Genomic DNA, 18,066 nt, shown 5'->3' with positions numbered 1-18,066 from the left:
GTGGTAAATTGGCCAAGGGAGTGGGTGGAAGGTTGATGGGCGGCCATACCTCCCCCATGCCTCTTTCTTTTCCATGTCTCTTCCCTCTTTCCTTCTCTCATCTCCCGATCGGCAACTTCTTCTTCTTCTTCTTTCTTCTTCTTTCATTTTCAATCTCCATTGAAGCTTAAGTAGGAAGTTGCAGCTGGTTGTTCTTCTCATCGGACCAAGCATCATTAAGGCAAGTTCTTCTTGCATTTCTTTTTGGTTATGCAAGTTCATGTTGATTCTTCTTATTAACGCAAGTTTTGGATTCTTTTTCTCTTGGGTCATTTTGGTTCCCTTGTCTTCGAATCTTCTATTTTATTAGAAGATCAAATCATGAGTTTATATTGATCGGTGGATTCTTTTCTCATTTCTTTAATTTTTGGTGTTTTATCATTGGTGGGTCTTTTTGAGAGTTTTCGTTAGGGTCTAGTTCACCCTAAATTCTCAAAGGAATGATACTTGATTGATTAGGAATGTTAGAGAAGCAAGGTTTGGTGTATCTTGCTTGGGCTGTTGAGTTTTGTGAGTTGTCGTTGTTATTTTTAAGTTTCAGGCCTCTGTTGGTCGACCAAGTATTTCTATCGGTTGACCAAGTATGTGTTTTATTCTCAGTTGGTCGACCAAGCATTTCAGTCGGTCGACCAAGTTTGTGTTTTGTTCTTCAGATTGGTCGACCAAGTATTTCTATCGGTCGACCAAGTACATGTTTTGCTTTTTGTTAGTCGACTAAATAATTTAATCAGTCGACCAAGTAATAATTTATGCTTCTGTTAGTCGACCAAGTGTTTCAGTCGGTCGACCAAGTGTTTTAGTCGGTTGACCAAGTGGGTTGTTAGTCGACCAAGTGGTTTCAGTTGGTCGACCAAGTGATAACATAAGCCTCTGTTAGTCGACTAAGTGGTTTCAGTCTGTAGACCAAGTGATTTCAGTCGGTCGACCAAGTGATAAATTGAGCCTCTGTTAGTCGACCAAGTGTTTTTACTCGGTCGACCAAGTCCCTATTTACTCGACTAACTCTTCTTCATCGATTGACTAAGTCCTCAATCGGTTGACTAACTCTTTCATTCAGTCAACCAACATAATGCATTAATTCTTTCGTTTTCGTCCGACTCTTTTCTAATGCTTGTAATTCCTTCCCAAAGCTCGTGTGATGTTTTAGTTGGCTCCAAAAATCATCTTGTGGATATGTAAGCGTCCCAAAAATGGGGAAGTTAATTAATGGTGGGAATTAAAAATGAAAATCATGAGTTTTAATGGTGAATTCATGTAATCAACTTGTTTGACCTTAAGAAGTAGTATGAAAATGAATCTCAATGAATGATGCCAAATCATATGATGTAAATATCATTGGCTCATGTGAGGGTATAATCTTGAAATGGCTAAGTGCGCTTGATGATTATGAGGATAACATTGCTAATAATGAAGCATGTTTGATATGTTTACTTGAAACCTACATGAGCATTATATGGCATTATTATTTGCGCACTTATTATTTTACTCTACGGCTATGTACCGCGGGTGAGAAAAGGATATCCTAAAGAGCGCCTGACGCAGGTAAGGTGGCCATAAACCCGGTAGGTGATGCTCAAGCCAAATGAATGGCTAAATAATTTTTCTATATATATGTATGCATGCATGTGAATGAAAGGCCTTAAAGGCCGATATACTACATGGAGAATTATGTATTCTTGAGAAATGAAATGATGCATGAAATGCATAATGATAAAGGTATGGAAATGATAATAATGATGGGATTTAATGGGAAATGCTACTCGTACTTGGGAAGTCGGGTCTATTCCACTTTAGTTTATCCATGCCTTGACTCTATTGCTTCATTTGTTGTAATACATACTTGCTGAGCCTTGTGGCTCACCTTGTTTATTCATGTCATTCCAGGTAAGGGAAAAACAATTGTTGAGGGCGAGTCCAGTAAGACTAGAGCCCGGGTCTAGTTGTGTACAGAGATATCCCAGCCGAAAAGGTTCATGGGAGTGATTTGTTTTGAGGGCATGCAGAGTGAGACTTATTTTGTAAATGATATTTGCCCTTATATTTTGATTGTATGGCCTTGAGCCTAAAGGATTGTGTAAGTTAAATCGCTATTGGAAATGCTTTTTTTTGGCTCCTTATGACCAGTGAGCAAGTAAATATATATATATATATTTGATGTTTAATTTTGAGTTTTGTTTCTGTATCCATTTATGTGATGACCTCCTTTCGGATTTTCCTATGCTAGCGGGATTATCCGGGAGAGGGCCGCTACAAAAGCGGAGACAACAACAATGATAATGTTAGTGTTAGTGTCCTAACACTGTATTTAGATGACATCTAGTATGAGTATTGGACCTAATGATATAATCTTGCTTGTTATTTAAATGGTCATATCTTCATTCATAGCTTTCCTTTTATATATTAATGAGTCCCTAAATATCTTGATGATTTTATTCTTAAGTTGTTAAGAATATGTGATAAAGATTTATAACACAAGATTTCTTCAAGGTATATATAGTCTTATGATTTTTTTTGAAGGGTACTAAGATTAATCGATTACAAACTAGCACATGGGTTATTACCTTTAATTAGTATGAGATACTAATGATAAAAGATGGTGAGTCACATGCCATATTACATGAGATGCAAATAGTAGACATGTGGGTAGATGTTAGTTGAACATCTACTGAATGTAACGCTTATAACAGATCCTATGATTGAGAAGATTAATGATCTGTTACTGGCTTTTGATTGTATATCTAGTTCTTTAACCAAAAGCGACAGAGTTGTCTTATACACTGGTGTTAGAGATTTTTTGTTGAGCTGAACCATCTAGAGTGAGATGTGGGGATGCTCTTTGTGTGGTCTCTGTGCAGTGGTGTATGGAGGTAGATACTCACTGATGGGATCCATTGTCCTCTATTAGATGGGGGTTGAACATTCTTTGCGATCTCGATCGGTCAGTGATTGTAAGAGTCCTTGCCTAAGGCACACATATCGAAAAGAGTTCTGATGCGTCATCCCAATCACCCTGGACTGGATTTTGCATAGTTACCGAGTCTTGTGAGTTTAGTTGTCCATGTCTCTCATTCAGTTGGGATGTTAGTCAGTGGAAAAACTATAGTGCATGGTAATCGAGAGGCCAAATAGGTTTACAAGAAGCTCTGATTTCATTACTATTAGGATCATCTTGAGTCCTAGTTAAAGAATATTTAGGATCTATCAAGATGTTTTGCGAAAATGGAGAGATTCTTTCAATAGATCAAAGTGTTCGATCGACGTCAAGAGTTAACATGTCATGATTGCTATATGATAATGAATCTAGAAGCTCACACCCCAAGTAATGTATTGGATTATTCTTCCACCATTAAGAGTTAATGGGAATTAAATAAATAATTAATAGTTGATAAAAATATCATTAAGAGTAATAAAGTTTTTAGCAAGATATTAATTATAAAAAATATTCTCAATATGTAATTAATTCTTATATAATATTTTTATATATAATTATTATACATACATTATAAATAATTAATTTAATTAAAAATAATAATAATTAAAAATTGATAATGTCAATTGAATTGAAAAAAAAAAAAGACAATTGGTGCAAGCACAGAGGGAGAAAAGTATACCCCTCCCAGGCGGGGCTAGCGATGGAAAATGGGCGGGCCAAGCCTCCTCCCACTTAGCCCACCCATTTTGTGGGCCGAGCTGAATTTAGCCTGCGAGGTAGGCAGGCTCGACCCGGTCGATCAATGGAAAATGGGGGCTTGGCACGGCCTTGTAGCCCTTAATAAACAGGCCAAGGTGGGCCGAGCTGGGCCATTTTGGTGGATCACCCCTATTTTGGTGGACTATTTTGGTGGGCCACCCCATTTTTGGTGGATCAGGCCAGGCCGCGAACCACAAAGCACTAGTCCAGCATAGCCTGTTTGCTATAGTACCAGGCCAAGCTGGGCTGGGAGATGGGCCGATTGGCCCATTTGCCAATTCTAGGCGGGGTCATGACATGCCAATATATATATTTTATACTATATGATAAAAGAAGAAGAAAGCAAGCAGCAGTCGAGAAAACCCCAATTTTTCCAACGCCCCCTTCTCTAGTCTTCATCTCTAAGTTCGTCTAAAAAGGTGCAGGCTACCTCTCTTTTTTATTTGTTGTTTCATGAATACAATAATAAATCTATACATATATTTATCTTTAATAAAAAATAATAAATTTATTTGATTGAGAACATCGTCGTCAATCTAATTGAGTCTGTAAAAAAAAATAAATAAATAATCAGAGGGCGCAAAGATGTTCTTGTGCAAATATTCCGACACTTAAATTAGACACAGAAGATAATGAAGCCCGTATTGAAACTAGTATTAGAGACGTATCTTTTTAAAAAATGAGTGTCTACTTATTTATAGAGAGATATAGAATAATCTTAATTAATCTGAAATTAAGATTATTATATATAACGCTTATCTTGACTTTTCTTAATTTTGTTAGAATTATTAGAATTAAAATTCTCACAGATAACATTTACCTTGATTTTTCCTAATCCAACTGGGATTAGGATTCTGACATTTCAGAACCCATTAGGATTAGGATTCTTATGGATGATGTTTATTCCAATATTTCGAAATCCTTTATAATTAGAATTCTTTATGGATAATTGCTTGTTCTTTTCTTAGAATATTCAAAGGAATTTTGAATGTTGGAGTTATCTATTTTGCACATTTATGTGGGACCCTCTCTCCCCCTGCGCATATGAAAAATTTACGCCTTTTAGCCCCAAAATTTATTTTGGACTTTTGGGTTTTTTTGGTCTTTTAATGGGCTTTTGCCCATGACACAACACCATTAATCTCTCTCTTTCTCTCGACCCTTTCACATAAAATATCAAAGGAGATAGTAGAAGGAGACAAAGTGTGTCCGAAAGCCCGTTCTTCTTTCTTCGCTTCTGTATATATATATATGTGTATATATGATATAATATATACAGTGAGTAGTTATGCATTGTGTGAATAGAGGAGGAGATTGCAAGGTGACAGTCACTCGGTTCTGCTGCATGGAGCTTCTTGGAGAAGCATGGACGGATAAAAAATTGTCAAAAAAATTAAGAGTCGAAAGAATGGACAGCAGCGAGCAGATTTGGCGAAAGAGTTCGTTGTGGCCGTTGTAAGAGACCAACGCAAGCAATCAATGCACATCATCACTGGCATGGCAAGACTTGTCGGTGGTTGGTAGTAGATTGTTGCAAGTGGCTAGTGGTAGTCGTGGTCTGTTCTTTGGCTCTTTTAGAAGCTGTGACAACAAGAGTTCCGATGGTAACAGCGACTGGGGTTTTTGACTAGTTTTTGGCAACTGTCCTACAAGAGTTGCTGGTGGTGGATTTACAACCGTCGCCCCTTTTGTTATATCTCACTTCAGGTCCATGAGATGGAATCGTCCCTTTGGAAGAATGGTCCTGACTCCTATTCACCTTCGTTGAGATGGTCCTAGCATGGGTCCAACGAAGGGTTCCAAGGTGGGTGACGGGTGGACTGACTTGGTTCCTTACGCTTTTGGCCGACCAAGGGGTCCTTTTATAGTAGTCCCTTGGGACCAAAAAGGGCATGAGAATCCACAATAAATAGCATTGAGAGATGTAAATATATTGAAGACTTACACAAATTAAAAATTTATCAAGGGAAAAGTGCCCAAAAAATGCCCACTCAAAAAATATACAATAATACAGATGAAATACTCTTCCTCTCGAGATACCTAACAAAAAGAGTAGATAGTACTTGTTACGTCTGAAAAATAAACCCACAACATGGTTGGGCCAAGGCCGAGAGACCCCTTGAGGGTCGAGTGAGGGTTTCTCAATGATAGTCCCTTGCGAAAATATGCACGACTATACGGGTAAGGTTACACCATAGGACATTCAACCATGTGTGTCAAGCCGTATGGCCATGCCCATGCGACCAAGCATGAGCTAGGCTAGTGACCCACTTGGGCCTATGACCGAGTGAGGGTTAGTCTAACATGGCCCCCCATCCCCGCACAACCATGCTTGTCAAATTGCACGACCACACGGCCACTTACGGGGCTTTACTAATCATTAAGCTTGTGCATGTTGATTGTTGCCACGTGCATATGCGAGATTCGAGAGTCTCTCTCTAAGTCATGTAAGAAACCCTCTCGAAAGACTACGAACCTTGCAAGACCCTGGTCAAAACTACCTTCGGGATACCTGCGGAGAATAGCAGGGCACACATCACCTGTCGATCTCCTCAATTGCTATAAATAGAGGGGTCCTCCCCCTTATTCAGGTACGCTCAATTTGATATTCAAACTCTTTCATTGCATTCGAGCACTCAATATTCTTTAGAGACTGACTTAAACATCAAAGGGTCTACGCGGAAGACACTCACCTACGTTTGTAACTGGTTTCTTTCTCAGTAGGTGTGACGACCCGCTTCTACCTACGAGCGCAACCAGTGAATAATCAACCGAATTACTCACATATCAAACAACTAATGAAGAGATGGACTATGTTTCAACAAGAAATGCCATAGGTGGGGACTAGGCTTCGTCCTTCTTTTTGCTCCAGTCGAGGTATCGGTTCCAAAACAATTAAAGGAATTACAGCGAAACGGGACCCAAAACCAAAGTGAGTTTCACCTTTCTTTAATTCGTCTCATAACAAGCCAAAGGTGATCTAAGCACAAAATATAACATATCACAAGTTTGCTGAGTACTGGGGATTTATGAAAAATTCCACATCGAACCTTACACAATCCGAAAACTGGTTTCAACCAAACTAGAGCCACATACAACAATAAAGTCTCACAATCACATATACATTATGCTGATTACAACCAACTAGATACCAACTAGTGCCGCAACATATACATCCCTAGTCGCCACAACATCCTTTTGATATCATCCATGCTTGCATCTGGACTCGCAACATCTACAACACAAGGTAAAACCTGATAAGTCATAAAGACTCAGTAAGGGTGCAAATGAATGTAAACAAAATAATATATGAGATGTAATGATAAGTAAGTATGCATAAATGGCGAGGCATCACTACCCTCCGAACCCACCTGTTCAAGGCAATAACCTCCCAAATTGCCCCTAGCAGGCATATAGTCTCTCCCATGGCCATAGGACTCCATTAGACCATCTATAGAACATGCACAACACAAAACTGCACGCAACATATATTTATCGATTTTACCAAACATTCGCAAGGCTACCCACCCTTGGGGCCATCCCTTACTTGGCTTGAAGCCTCTTCTGCCAAGAGCGAGAATGCTCGCCTAAGACTCCGAGCTCTTCTAGAATCACTGCCTCCCCGATTGAACCTAGATGCCACAACACCCACAATACATCAAAAATTTAACTAGGGCATACGTTTTTGCCCTATACCGCAAAAACCACCCATCAACAATTTCCAAACAACCCCAAACCGAGAGCTTAATCCAACCAACGCTTATTCTACATTATCTCACATAATTTAAATAGCTCGAAAAAAAAAATTGATTTACCTCAATTGATCTGGAGGAGAAAATTGACAAAATGCCCACACTAGCGCCGCCTCTTTGGCTACCACCTTGCACCCAGATTTCATTTTCAAGCCTCTGGCACGCTCCTTGAGCCCCAAAATAATTTTTAAAATTTTCTTCAATTTTTTGAAATTTTTCGACATTTTTTTTTCCAAATTTTTCTTTATTTATTTTTTTTCCCTTTTTCTTCCTTTGTTCTGCACCCACGCACAATGTCGCCTGCTCCTGCGCGCCAGCCACCAGCCACCACCTGGCCTCCTTCAGCCGCCGCCTCCGCTTGCCAGCTCGCCGTCGGTAGCCCTCGATCGCCGCACAACCATCGCCGTCAGTGCCTCCATTTCAACTACAATAGCCATCGATGTCGCCTTTACTTCAGTCGAAACCAGCACCATTGGCTGGCTAAGGCAGCCTCCGCTGTTGCTCGCCGCTGCCTCCAGTAGCTTCCAACGGTCGTCGGCCACTAATTAGCCAACTCTCTCACGATCTCTCTCTCTCTCGCATTCTCTAGGCCAAAGCTCTCTCTCGAGCCCTCATCTGTTTCTCCCATTTTGATTTCAAATTCACTATTTAAAACTTGGCCTTCAAGCCATTCACACACGAGAGCGCACGTGCGCACACACACACACATATATATATATGCATATTACACATTTGCCCCTCAATAATCATTAATTGCACTACAAACTCTCCTTAATTCCACTTAAGAATTTTAATAAATACACTTGGACCTTCCAAGCCTTAATTAATTATTAAGCCACATAAATTCTTGATTTTTTCAAAATTAATAACCGACTTTACTCGAGAAAGCTGATTTCGTCCCTGTGCTTGCACAAGACCTTTATTCCACCTGAAAACGCTTCAAAGTTGTCTTACACACAAAACCAGACCACCCCTAGGCTCTCCTCGACTTCTTGGAGGTCCCTTATGACCATTCGGTACCGTCAACAATTTAGACTTATACAAAAATTATTCCAAAAACTATTCCCGACTTGATTGCTTTCAGCGTCATTAGTCTCATCTCGAGACGCTCACCAATCTCATGCCCTATTCTCTATACATCCAAGTCCTGGGGCATTCCCTACTATCGATTCAACAATTTTATTAATTAATTTTTGAAACTCACTTTTTGGATTCTCCAGACCACCCAAGGTCTTATAAAAATTAATTAAAAATTATATATTTTCCAACATCATATAATACTAGGTATTACAACAAGTCACTCATCATAAGAGGGTCACCCGTGATTCAAGAAGTCACTCATATACCACTTTTAGACGGTCTCCCATACTATAAATTCATTGTTGTAGTGGGCAACAACACAATCTCCAAGCAAGAAGGGTAGTACTTTGTGCGCAATGAGCACTGATCTAGCTACTGTGCCCGGCTGAGTCACCATGATTAACCCCCTCACATTCTGTCGGGTCGGGTGTGGGGGCGCCTGGGATGAGCGATTCACCTTTTGGGACAAGAAGGGTAGTAGTACATTAATTCTCTCATATATATATATCTTCCTAGGTAATTCATATCATTTATTACTTAGAAAGCACTCATTTAATTTGTGTTAACATGGGCTATTATTATAACTCGTCTTTTAATGAACGAAAGGATATCAACATCCCAAAAAAGTAGAGCTGATGAGCTTCTTAATTCCAACGAAAAAACCAAAAATTACATCCAAGTTTTAGCCAGTACTCATAATCATTCCTATATATGCTGAGTTGCTGCTATCTATTAACCAAGAAACACCTCGAAACAAAGGACCTTGTATGCTTCTTTACTGTCATTCTCCATAGCCTTGGAGCTTAGATTCAGGGTTTTAATGGCTGCATAGCCATTTGCACTTTGATACTTTCCGGTTCCACCAATAACTGCCACGTGAGACTCCGCAGCATAAGCCCGGTGCACCCCGAAAAGTCTCAAGCCATCGACGATGTCGACAGATTCTCCAGTAGTACTAGGAAAACTCGCAGTCATTGCCAACAGTATATGGCTAATCCCATCTTCAGAGCTCGCAACATACATCCCTTGTGCTTTTCCTACCAACACTGAGCCAAATGCACCCTTGAACAAGGCCTCGTCGATGACTGTCACAGCCCCAAACTCCAGTTCCAGGTGATCCACTAATGCAGCAGCTCTTGCTGGAAAAGACGTGTCAATAATTCCAGCAGGCAGATCAAGCATTTGGTCGGTTGACAAGCCCGAGTCTGCGACCATTGGATTGGGATTGGAAGTCACGGGAATTCCTCCTGCGGGAGGGAAGAAGCCTAATGGTTTAGGGAAAGGCAGTACTAACTGCTGCTGCTGCTGCTGATGATGATGATGATTGTTAACTTTTGTGGTGACTGGTTCTGATGATGAGTGACTTTGGCTGAGGACGTCCTGAATGCAGAAGCTGAGTGAATGATGAATATTATTGTGGCGATCGTCCTCGCCGTCGACGAGGAGGAGGTTTCGAGCTGAAAACGATTGATCAATAAAGATGAAGAAGAAGAGGAAGCAGACCATGGTCATTATTAGCACGGAAGGGAGCAAATTCACGAGCACATCCATGCATGAATTGATTTGAGCAAGACAATTAAAACTTAAAACTTGTTTTTGCCATTTAATTTGGTGATTAATATGTACGTGAGCCTGCACTGTAGAGCAAAACAACAACAGTTCCATTCCTAATTAGAGGTTTGGTTAAATTGGAGTGGTTGATGCTGTTGTCACTAAGCCTGTCAATGGATGAAATCTGAATCAGATTCATTTATATATAGCTAGGTACATACATAAAATATATGTATGTACAAAGACATATGTATACGTACCTATTATTTGTACATATACGTGTGTATGTATGCTTACATATTCCTATACATGCGACGTACGTATGTATATATATTATATATATGTATGCATATTTATGTATATATATAAGTATATCTAAATATTTTAACAAATATACATGCCTAAATACTAAATATGTACTTCTTGTTAATCAAAAAGAGTAAAATATGTATATTTTTAAAAAAAAGTATAATTAAATATTAAAATTTAAAAATATAAATTTTTATTTTATAATAGATATTTATGTAATGAATCTGAATCTAAATGGGATTTAGATATAAATAGACTATATCTTAATAGATCCAGACTTTATAAATGATCAAATCCGATCCGCTTATACACTTGGCTTGCCCTTGAGTTGTAATAATAAGGGCAAATCTATGCATATTCATTCCATGGTTCATGGTTCGACAATAGACCCAAGCTTGACAGTAGGCTTATGATGATATATACATGGAGTTGAGGCAGCATACGACCAAAGTCTATTAGTCGCCCTTAGTCTGGAAATTTGCAAGCCACCCTCAGAATAATAATAATAATAATAATAATAATAATAATAATAATAATTGATGAGAATATTTATAGGGGAGCAATTTTACTGTAATACCCCTGGGAGGTTACCATTAACTTGGAGCCATGTGTGCCAGTAAAGGCCAATATGCGATCGCCACGTGTCAAGACTTAGGAGCTCCACTTATCTTTATAATCTTTATTATGATTTTGAACTGGAAAGAGATAAAGAAGAAGATTCAGTCAACCAATAATATCTCCAACAGCCCAAGAATTATCTCTATTAAGGAATATTATCTTTTCTCCCCATGGAAAGAGGACCGACCTCTATTTTTGAAAGATATCTTATCTCCTAGAAGAAAGACCGAGGGACATCTATAAATAGAGTGCAACCTCAACAGGTATGGGGATCTGACTCCTAAGGGACTCTTCTATTATTTTCCATTACTATTATACTCCTCTAAAACCCTATGAACTGACTTAAGCGTCGGAGGGATCACGGGGAGCAAGTCCCTCCCATTTTTGTAGGTACTTGGTTCGAGACAGAAGAAGGTGATCGGCTCCGCATCATCAATTGGCGCCCACCGTGGGGCCTTCGTCTTTTCCTTCTGTTTTCCAAGTACAATTTCAAGCTGTAGGAAATCTATTCAACTCAATTACACGTATGTGCTGATTGCATCATAGGTACGCTTGTTTCTCTTTTAATATTTTTTGTGTCTCCTACGGTTTTATTTTTCAATTATTGTTTTATGTAAAAATAATTGAGAGAGAAGGCCAAAAGATTCATATATATATATATATGTATATATATATATGTTCAATCACATAAAAGAAGCATAATTCTATCATTATTGTGGATCACACGCACATACATACATGATATACATTTACATTCATATATATATATATGTTGGAGAAAAGTTCATTATGGAAGCCTAGTAGAGTAAATAAGAAAAAATGTGTTATATTATAATATTAAATGGGAAGGCTTCCTGGAAAAAGGGTATATACCCAGAAGCCACCATGGATGAGCCAGGCGATGGCCGCAGTAAGCAGCGATAATGGCGGCGACGGAAGCTCCGTTAATGTCGCTTTGGTTAAAACTTATTTCCCTTGTTTTATCATTATAGTGTTTTAACTATTATCTATTGGAGAATTGCTAGATATATAGGCAGAGGCAAAAGGTTTTAATTTGAATTGCTTGATATATATGCTCCAATGACTTGAATTTTAATTAATTCTGTTAAAATGTTCGGGGTTAATAACGTTAACAGACGAAAGGCTCGCCCCGAACACCTGCAGATGTAGGCGTTATGCCGAACCGCAAAAATAAAATACTCTCTTTAATTGCGGACGTAGGCGTTACGCTGAACCGCGAAAATAAAATATTGTTATTCTTTAATTGCGGACGTAGGCGTTACGCCGAACCGCGAAAACAAAATATTTGTTATTCTTTAATTGCGGATGTAAGTGTTACGCCGAACCGTGAAGACAAAATATTATTATTCTTTAATTGCGGATGTAGGCATTTTGCCGAACCGCGAAAATAAAATATAGATATTCCTTAAAATCTCGTTATCAACTACAAATCCAAGCCAGCATGTGCACACGAAAATCGAGGGTCCGAAAGGCCTCGACAACGCAAAAACAAAGGATCAAATGTGATCCTCGGGGGGCCCCGAACCCCCGACACTCAAAAACAAAGGATCAGATGTGATCCTCGGGGGGCCCCGAACCCCCGAACACTAAAAAACAAAGGATCGGAAGTGATCCTCGGAGGCCCTGAACCCCCGACAACTCAAGACAAAAGGGTCACATATGATCCTCGAACTCTTGACAACTCAAAATCAAATGGGACCACCCCTAATAATTAAGGAACGACTTCGAGGCTTTAAACCTCGACCACCGAAGACCAAAGGGGACCACGCCTACTAATTAAGGCACCAGTTTGGAGGCTACGCACCTCCTCCAAATGAAGACCAAGGGGGACCACCCCTACTAATTAAGGCACCAGTTCGGAGGCTACGCACTTCCTCCAAATAAAGTCCAAAGGGGACCACCCCTAATAATTAAGGAATGAGTTCGGTGCTGAACCTCGACCACCGAAGACCAAAGGGGACTGAAGGATCATGAACGAGGAAACAAAGCATGCAACAGAAGCGTTTTAAAAACAAAAACGTTCCTCGTATTGATAAGAATCTAGGAGACTTACTTTTGCGGCGGATTACCGGACGGAATGGAGCAATGGGAGCTTCTTCGCGTTGTGGAGACGAAGGCTGTCCTGCTAGCCTTCGGCTTCGTCGCATCAGAACTCAAACGCACCCTTTCGATCTTCCGGAGTATGACTCGAACTCGTGGCCTCTCTTCGGTGAAGAAGAATGAAAAAACGACTTAGATGAAAAAACAACCAAAGAGAGATATATATAGGGAGAACCCTAGGGTTAAAACCCTAGTGGGCCAAACCCTAATGGGCCAAGATCATTTAATTAATATCTAATTGGGTTAGCCTAATTAATTAATTAAAAACCCTAATGAATTATTATTTTATTCTAGCCCAATGGACCATTCTGAATAAAATAATTCTCTCTCAATGTAATTCATCCAACAAGCCAAATGTATTAAAAAATACATGAGTTACATCGAGCTACCCCGGGGACCAAAAGACAAATTATTCACGGCTACTAAAATGACCAAAATATCCCTGCTACCTAGTAGCTATATTTTGTCATTCTAAGTGTTCCAACTATCACCATATGGTAACACTGACCCCACGAATAATTTTGCATATGCCATGTCTTTGACCTACTAGTGTAATGACGAAAATACCCCTCTGCGTAACACCCATCATTTAGAAAGGAATAATGTACTAACACATTTCTAAATGACTTCTACCATCCTTAGATCACTAGTCCAATAATCCGTGACTACTCGAATGTACTTGCTTATCACTGGGAGCTACCCAGAAGCACACACTCTTAAGTCACGTTCCCAGGGCCCTGGATTATTCGATTATTCTTGGACAATCACAAGGGGGTGAATCACAGAAACTATCTTGTATTAGTCTGTCTTAGCTAATTAGAAACCATACTCCCAACTCAAAAGGATATTGATCTTTGATAGACCTCACCTACAATGAATCTAAGAATATAGCTTTAGGTTCACTAGACCACCAACTAATACTCAAGTATTAGAGTACTCGTCCACGTAGTAGCAGTGATAGACTAGCTCTATGATAATTAGTACTTTGTCATTAGCTTCTATCACAGGTCCACTCTACGCATTCCAAATGCGCTTGTACAATTAGAGTAAACGGACTGTTTACTGGCTAAGGCAAGCCATCCTCCATTAGGATCTATTGCACAATGATCTTATCATGATAGAATGCCCAGTTCTATCAAAAGATCAAGAGTTATATTTTCTTGCTTATTAAGTACCCATGATTCATGCCTAACTGTGAAGAACGACCCATCACATGAATCACTTACTTAATAGCATGGACACCTTTCCAACAATTAAATGCAAATAATATATGTGCCATAAACTGAATAAAAGAAACATCATTACCATAAATTAAACAAAACGTGTCTTTAGGGCATACATTTCCAACAGGGACCACCCTTACTAATTAAGGCACCAGTTTGGAGGCTACGCACCTTCTCCAAATGAAGACCAAAGGGGACCACCCCTAATAATTAAGGAATGAGTTCGGTGCTTTGAACCTCGACCACCGAAGACCAAAGGGGACCACCCCTACTAATTAAAGCACCAGTTCGGAGGCTACACACCTCCTCCAAATAAAGACCAAAGGGGACCACCCCTAATAATTAAGGAATGAGTTCGGTGCTTTGAACCTTGACCATCGAAGACCAAAGGGGACCACCCCTACTAATTAAGGCACCAGTTCGGAGGCTACAAACCTCCTCCAAATGAAGACCAAAGGGGACCACCACTAATAATTAAGGAACGAGTTCGGTGCTACGAACCTCAACCATCGAAGGCTTAAAGGGGACCACCCCTAACAATTAAGGGATCAATTCCAGGAATCACTCCCTAAACAAAAAGAAGGTTCGATGTAACCCCTCTCGAGTCGGAAAGAACCTCCAACGAAAGCCGAAGGATTAAGATTCTCGCTAAGCAAGTAGCGCTACCTGAAAAAGCTGTCTCAAATGGATAGTGGAGCTTATCCTAGTACACCTAAATGGTTAAGGGCCAAGATTTTATGAGCTTTGGAAAGCAACCGAAAGAAGGAAACCTCGGCCAACATAGCCTCGGCCAGCGGCCCTCAAAGACAAGGCACGCAGCCTCGGCCAACAGCCTCGAAGATAAGGCACGCGGCCTCGGCCACCACAACCTCGGCCAACAGCCCCCGAAGATGAGGAATGCGGCCTCGACTAGCATAGCCTCGGCCTTAGGCAAAAAATAACAACAAAAATATATTTATATGTACTAATTTAAAAGCTAGCCCCTCTCTACCATAGAAAAATCCCGAAACGACCTAATCACCCTCTGCATGGGAGGAGTGAAGGAGAACTGGGAGACTTGAAAAGCGAATTCAACATTCGAGACTACTAACCCAAGTTTTAGTAGAACTTTTTTACAGAGGCTCAGAAAAACAATGACGACTACTCCTTCAGCTGCTCAACCTCCTCGCTCGATCAGCTCAAGGAGTGGGGGGCAAGTGATGAGGGAATATTTATAGGGGGCAATTTTACTGTACTACCCCTGGGAGGTTACCATTAACTTGAAGCCATGTATGCCAGTAAAGGCCAATATGCGATCGCCACGTGTCAAGACTTAGGAGCTCCACTTATCTTTATAATCTTTATTATGATTTTGAACTAGAAAGAGATAAAGAAGAAGATTCAGTCAACCAATAATATCTCCAACATCCCAAGAATTATCTCTATTAGGGAATATTATCTTTTCTCCCCATGGAAAGAGGATCGACCTCTATTTTTGAAAGATATCTCATCTCCTAGAGGAAATACCAAGGGACATCTATAAATAGAGGGCAACCTCTACAAGTATGGGGATCTGACTCCTAAGGGACTCTTCTATTATTTTTCATTACTATTATACTCATCGAAAACCCTATGAACTGATTTAAGCGTCGGAGGGATCACGGGGAACAAGTCCCCCCCCTTTTGCAGGTACTTGGTTCGAGATAGAAGAAGGTGATCAGCTCCGCATCATCAATAATAATAATAATAATAATAATGCGTTCATGGTAGGTCCAAATTCTCATGCGAGATTGGAGTGTAACAAACCTCCATCTCCTACACTTTAATGGTAGAATCTGGGTACTTCAAATTTCCTCCTCGTCAAATACTATAAGCCACCCCCCTTTGTAGGGCTTGAAAACTAACTAGTAACAGTCGAGCCTTGCCAATAAATAAATGTAAGTTATATCTTTAAAATATTTAATGTCTTTAACCCTGTGGTTATTTAGAAAGTAAGGAAAATTGGGTACAATAAGTGGATACTTTGTGGTGTATTTAATTTATAAGAAAATGGGCCTAGCTAATTAATTAGGAAATAATCAAACAAATTAGGCTGATTAGGAAAAGTTAAAAATTAATGGTCTGATTGGCACGATTTGATTGGAGGGACGTGTGCACGTGGAGAATAGAAATACAAATTATTAAATTCAAGTTAAAAAAAAGAAATATTAATTTAAATTAAATGAATAAAGGAGGCTTCTTATTAATTTAATTAATGAACTAGCTAAAGAGTACGTGCAATGCACAAACTCTCTCTATATATATATATATTTTCTAATTACATTTCTATATCATTAGTGTTGTGGGATGTCCTAAAATTTTCCTAAATCTTGAGAAGTCTCCCAATAATTCCTTTCTTAGAGAGTGTCTAGAAAATCCCCAGGAACAATTTAGCCTTATTCATTTTGCATAAGTCTGATGACACCTTTTTAGTCTCCTAGACCCAAGCTATTCGATGGCCCCGAAGTCTCTTCGGGCCACCCGAAGATAGCCATCAGGGTGCTTCACTCCGAAGACGTCTCTAGGCCCTTCGGCCTTCTTTTGCACTCCCCTAGAAGAATCATCCGTGGGTCCCACCAAACTTGTCTATAAATATGCGTCTCTTTGAAAGCAGATAGGGGTTTTGGGCAAATCATTTAGACCTGACTTTTTCTCTCTCTAAAATCCATTCGAAAAACTACGTACCCCTTCATTCGGGACACATAACATGTACATGCTACGTACATCTTACATTGGTAATTGATATACCTATTTTATGTTAGAAAATTATGATCTGATCATACGCAGCGAAAATAAAATATGATTTTATAGGTATCACGTTTTTCAAAACATACAGTTTAAAATCGAAGAAATAAACGAAAAGTTACCTCAAGAAGAATATAAAATTGGTTGTAGATAACCCGCCATATAATCTCCCACGTGTGAGATGTTAGGAGCTGGGACTGTGCAACCTTTGATTCCATTTGATTCCAATCCGCAGAGACGCAAGTGCGTGTTAGTGTAGGTGCTCTAGACCCAATCAAATTGGGCATGTTGTACACTGACAATTGTAATCATGTTATTATTTGAATAAAGAGTTATTCAAATTCACAAGAAGTCATTCTATTAGTTTCTTGTTATTATTGTAATAACCGAATGAAACTAGATAGAAGTCCATATGATGTATACTGTGAATAATTTATAAAGATGTGAGATGATGCATCACAGTTTCTAGACATTATTAAACGTCCCAAGTCGTAGCAATGTCAAGAATGGACATTGACAATTGCGGTAAGACTTGTATGTGCTATGTTTTTGCTATGTGATAGCAATGGGGGTCTCACACCCATAGGCATGGGGATGCCTAGACAAGTACATAGGTGACCAATGTTGTAGAACGTGTCACTAGACATGACTCGCCTTGAGAATCCATTTTGGTTATATGTTGATGGTATTCTCATACGAGATGGGTGTAACCAATCCTTGGACCTGAGGTTGTCACGGTCATCTCATAAGAAGACCAATATGCTTTGACATCGTTTCGATGGGCCTAGATAAAGGCTGCACGTGGGCGATCGTTGGGCATATCGTGAGGCTTATGGAGATGGGTGCATAACCAAGATGGGACTCGTCTATCCCTTGATAGAGGATGATGTATCTAAGGCGCCTTCGGTGGATATTCACT

The 18,066-nt window shown here is 39.6% G+C and overlaps 1 protein-coding gene across 1 annotated transcript; it reads right to left on the bottom strand.

Moving 5' to 3' along the window:
• Positions 1–9,165: 9,165 nt before the first annotated feature.
• Positions 9,166–10,133, bottom strand: LOC127800547 (dirigent protein 18-like). Its single transcript, XM_052335221.1, has one exon. It carries the CDS (start codon positions 10,111–10,113, stop codon positions 9,295–9,297), a length of 819 nt encoding a protein of 272 aa, XP_052191181.1. The 5' UTR covers positions 10,114–10,133; the 3' UTR covers positions 9,166–9,294.
• Between the last annotated feature and the right edge of the window lie 7,933 nt (positions 10,134–18,066).

This window comes from Diospyros lotus, chromosome 4, assembly GCF_014633365.1.
Source record: "Diospyros lotus cultivar Yz01 chromosome 4, ASM1463336v1, whole genome shotgun sequence".
Classification (NCBI taxonomy): Eukaryota; Viridiplantae; Streptophyta; class Magnoliopsida; order Ericales; family Ebenaceae; genus Diospyros; species Diospyros lotus.
The sequence above is the reverse complement of the archived record's forward strand: the minus strand, read 5'-3'. Positions and strand labels throughout refer to the sequence as shown.

Bases quoted from the DNA above. Each gene is read 5' to 3' on its own strand.
- LOC127800547 (XM_052335221.1), bottom strand. From the start codon at position 10,113: ATGGATGTGCTCGTGAATTTGCTCCCTTCCGTGCTAATAATGACCATG.